This window comes from Sinocyclocheilus anshuiensis, unplaced genomic scaffold (genome assembly GCF_001515605.1).
Source record: "Sinocyclocheilus anshuiensis isolate Anshui unplaced genomic scaffold, SAMN03320099.WGS_v1.1 scaffold1301, whole genome shotgun sequence".
Lineage (NCBI taxonomy): Eukaryota > Metazoa > Chordata > Actinopteri > Cypriniformes > Cyprinidae > Sinocyclocheilus > Sinocyclocheilus anshuiensis.
This window is the reverse complement of record NW_015551135.1, coordinates 771,777-776,263: the sequence shown is the minus strand read 5'-3', so window position 1 is coordinate 776,263 and position 4,487 is coordinate 771,777. Positions and strand designations below refer to the sequence as shown.

The 4,487-nt window shown below is 42.0% G+C and overlaps 1 protein-coding gene across 1 annotated transcript in view; it reads left to right on the top strand.

The window, feature by feature from the left end:
- Window positions 1–3,239, top strand: part of LOC107663216 (butyrophilin-like protein 2) — a 41,818-nt gene extending 38,579 nt beyond the window's left edge. The window contains exons 14-19 of the mRNA XM_016453390.1: window positions 368–389; window positions 533–859; window positions 1,098–1,177; window positions 1,512–1,572; window positions 1,717–1,871; window positions 3,147–3,239. Of these exons, the coding sequence (XP_016308876.1) occupies window positions 368–389; window positions 533–859; window positions 1,098–1,177; window positions 1,512–1,572; window positions 1,717–1,871; window positions 3,147–3,239 (738 nt within the window). The remainder of the gene's footprint in view (window positions 1–367; window positions 390–532; window positions 860–1,097; window positions 1,178–1,511; window positions 1,573–1,716; window positions 1,872–3,146) is intronic.
- The last annotated feature ends 1,248 nt before the right edge of the window (window positions 3,240–4,487 follow it).

Here is a 4,487-nt window from a genome sequence, read left to right as displayed (position 1 = left end):
GAAGGAGGGACTTTGTAGAAAACGAAGCGTTTGAGAGAGGCGGGGCATAGAGGACCTACAATAATGTACAGTATTTGAAAAATAATGTGTTTTTTGAACATTAAAGCATGTCAGCATATTCTGTTACACCAAATACACAAACTAATGATCTTTAAAAAAGTATCATATGACCCCTTTAAATGAAGAATAAATACATTTAATATTCATCAGTATTCATCCTAAAAATTCATATGCTGCATATTGTTACATTGTCAAAACTGACTTTATGTTGTGACTCTTTCATAAAGAACCACTGTAAAATGAATGATTGGATGTGATGGTGAAAGAAGTCTAAAATCTCTTCACTGTGTTGTTTTCATTAAATTAGAATTACAGCAAGAGTGTCTCTGGTAAGTTTCCTTAAAATAATTAACACTTCATTGGTTTTATTCATTCTAATATTTTTGTGCTATCAATTTTTGTGTAGTGTGTGTGTAAGTAAAGGTGAAAGTTGTAATGCGTGTAAGACCATCTTTCTCTCTTTTCCTCACAGATAATTTTCAGCTTGTTATTCCTCAAACAGCTCAAGAAGCACAGATTTATATGGGGTCTAAAATCATCGTTCCTTGTCACTTGTCTCCTGAAATCTGTGCCATTGCCATGCAGATCAAATGGTTTAAGGAGACAGACTGTGTTTGCATCTACAAGAACGGACATGTGATTGAGGGGAGTAGCTACAAAGACAGAGCGAGTCTCGCCACTCACATACTGGAGAGAGGAAATGTGTCCTTACATCTAAATAATTTCAGTGTCTCAGATGTTGGTGATTACTATTGTCAGGTCATCAGTGGAGACAGAACACAACAGATTACAGTAGGAGGTGAGTATTCTGCAGGTCCATACTACATCAGCCCAGAGCGCTTATTAACAATATTTTGTCAGACTAAAGTAAACTGAAATCACTTGTTGGGATAGGATGCATTTTTAAGCTATAGTGTTTTATATAATGCCACTTATAGAAGCCCAATCCTAAATTAATTAGTGTAGTTGTGTAGTTATTAGTTGAGTATCTAAAATCACAGATTTCACACAAACCTATTAACACATTGTCTTCTTAGTGAGGATAAAATCTGAGGTCCAACATGTGAGTCAGTCACCAACATTCCAAGGCCGAAGTATTCAGCTAAAGCTGTTTGAGGTAAGAAAGCCTACAGGTTAATTCATTTCAATTGACTGCACTGTGGTTTGAATGGAATTTATTTATGCTGTCTAGTCTAATTATTAACAGATATGTCAGGGATGTCAGATCATTTTACTTGGTTTGAACGTGACACTCAAACATGTAGTATAAAAAAAAAAATCTGTTAAAGACATAACTGAAGGAGTCAGTTAAAGTTTCTCACTGGCATATTCTAAAAACAATAGAATTAGCAATAGAATAAATAAATTTATTTTAAAAAATTTATTAAATTATTTACCAAGTTTTCATATCTAGTTTGTATGACCCCAATGTATTTTTCTTCACCTTACAGACAGACAAAATATGGACTAAACAGGAGACAGACAAAATGAATAAATCTGCTCTAATGGCTGGTGAGTGTTATTGGAAATTTTATCAAGTTCACGAAAGGTTATATCCAAGAAACAGATGATCTATCTGATATAGGAAACAAATTAATAATATAATACAAATTAATATTAAGAAATTATTCTAAACATAATGTGCAATTTTTTTAGAGGAGCTTCAGAAAATGTTAATTAAGGCTTGCAAAGAAAAAGACAGACAGCTGGAAAGAGCTGAACAGGAGTTGAGAGAGACCAGAAAGATGTTGGACAGACTCTTAAGACTCAACCCTCATGCTCAGTTTTTGGACAGAGACAAATCAAATCCCGTTTGATAGCTAAGAAATGTGCCTAACTTTGAAATTTCAGGTTGATGCTTAATGCCTTTTCTTAAATTCATGAGAGCTATTACAATCAATATTTCAGTTTTTTTTCTCAAATTAAGTATACAGTAATTAAGGCATGTTATTCTGAAGAAAATTACAATTACAAAGAATTTACAGTTTACCTAATGTTTGTTTTGTAACCTTCCACAAACTAAAATAAAGCAGCTTAATAAATGCTTATTTATAAATTTTCATTACTGTACCATGCCTTTATAATAGTAGAATTTCTTTATTTGCCAACTGATTAGCAACATATTCTTTTCAACCAACAATCTGACAATACTCGTCGAACATCATGTAACGTAATATTTATGTAAGTCTTCACAAATAAAAGAATACAGACTCTTGTCTGTACAAATATGAAGTAGTTATTGTGTTCTTCATAGAACCCTTGGGTGCCCGATGGGGCAGGACCCCTGTCATGTAGATTTCTGCTCCGAATGCCCAGTTTTCAATGTGGCTAGGGTGCTGGGACACACACACACACACACACAAATAATAATAAAACAACACCAATGGAAGTAAGAATTGCCCTGACAAGTACGTTCTGTAAAGATAAATATCTGTGTGTGTGTGTTTGTGTGTGTCAGAGAGACACAGGTGAAAGTGAAACAGCATTGTGAGTGCTTTCTGTATATAGTATATAGCCCATATAGTACGTAATTTTGAAACTACAAATTAGTCTGATCATAAAATATTTGCTATGTTTATTTGCTTTGCCAATAAAGCTTTTTTTAAATAACACACACACACACACACACACACACACACACACACACACACACACACATTTATAAACTAGAAAATCTGAAAGATTAAAACAAGGGCACATAGAATTATTTAAACTTACATGTGTAAGAAATAAAATAGTTTTATTACTTTTTGTAAAGTTTAAATGAAAATGAATCAAAATTTTGGGGACCTGAAAATCACGAGACTTTCAAAAGTAATTTTCGTATTTCAGAGCAATTTTTAATTGGGGGCGCTCTGCAGCATGTCAAAACTTAAATTCTGGTTCCCTTTCAGTCGGTCACTCTCGACGTCACGTCGGTGACCGACAAATTGGGATCTCGAGAGACCACTTGGCATGCAATGATTGCATCCAGCTGCCGCTGATCGCAGCGCGAGTATAATTAGGCAGCAGATGCAACGCATACTCAGCTTTTCGCTTTGGAGCCGAGTGGTTATATTGTTCTGCTCCTGACTTCTCTGCTACAGAGTGAAGACTCAACGAGTTCAGCGCGCTCTTGGGAAGCTCTGGTGTTGGCTCTGCGGCGCTTCAGTGGCGGTGGTTCTTCCCGTGTCGAGTAGATTACACACATCAAGCTGCACTATCCCCTGTTTGTGTTGCAGGCGGCCATCTCCCCTGTGCGCTTCAGCACATTTAAAAGAGCAATCTCTAAAAGAGCATTCACGGGTGGACGTCTTTTTAAAGATGCGTATTTTTAAAGATGCCTTTTCACCTGTGCGTTTCTGGATGTGGTCGTTACCTGGTGCCGGGTGATGGTCACGATCGCTGTCTCACGTGTCTGGGCACTAAGCATGCTGAGGCGGCATTTGTGGACGAGTCATGCTCTCATTGCGGGAAAATGACCATCGCGGAGTTGCGGACCAGGCTCCGTTTCCTGCAAAGGGGTGGGGTTCCCGTACCCCTGCCTAGATCTAGTGTTCCCCCTGGCAAGAGCCGGGGGGGCGCTACTTCTGGCAGTAGTCAGACTGGTCTTACGGTGACGGCGAGGAATTCCCCTCCGAGGAACCAACCTCTGAGGGCTCCTCCTTCCACCGGCACTTCGGAGCCAGTGGAGCTGCCCAGGGAACAGGCTGGACCCTCCCGTAGGGTACCACTTGTATCCTTCGGCGCTCCCCCCGACGATGGGATGTCGATCGCTGCATCGGAGGGTGAGCCAGACCTATCTGGAGATGATGATGATCCAGCAGCGCTGCCACCTTCTGGGTGGCCAGCGATGCCGGATTCGGATCCGGAAATGGTGGCTATGCTTGCCTGGGCCGCCAAGAGGGTTGGGCTCGACTGGAATCCTCCACCGCGTCCCGAGCCCTCGAGGCTGGCTGATTGGTTTCTCGGGTGGCTCGCGCTGGTTCTCAGGGCCCCACCCCAGTGCCTTTCTTCCCGGAAGTGCATGATGAGCTCACTGGGTCGTGGACGGCACCTTTCACTGCTAGAAACTGCCCCGGTGGCTCATCCTCCCTGACTACCATCAATGGTGGGGCAGCGCGGGGGTATACGGAAGTCCCTCCAGTGGAGCGGTCGGCCGCGATGCAATTGTGTCCAAATACCACTGCCACCTGGTGGGGCAAGCCGTCGCTCCCCTCCCGGGCCTGTAGGTACTCGTTGGCCCTGACCGGCAGTGCTTATGCGGCCTGCAGAGAAGCTGCCTCTGCCGTACACGCCATGGCATTGTTGCAGGTTCATCAGGCCAAGGCACTGAAGGACCTGCACGAGGGTGGGCACGACCCAGAAGTTCTTAAAGATCTCCGCACCGCTACCGGCCTTGCGCTACGAGCGACGGAGGTCACGGCGCGGTCTCTGGGCCGTGCAAT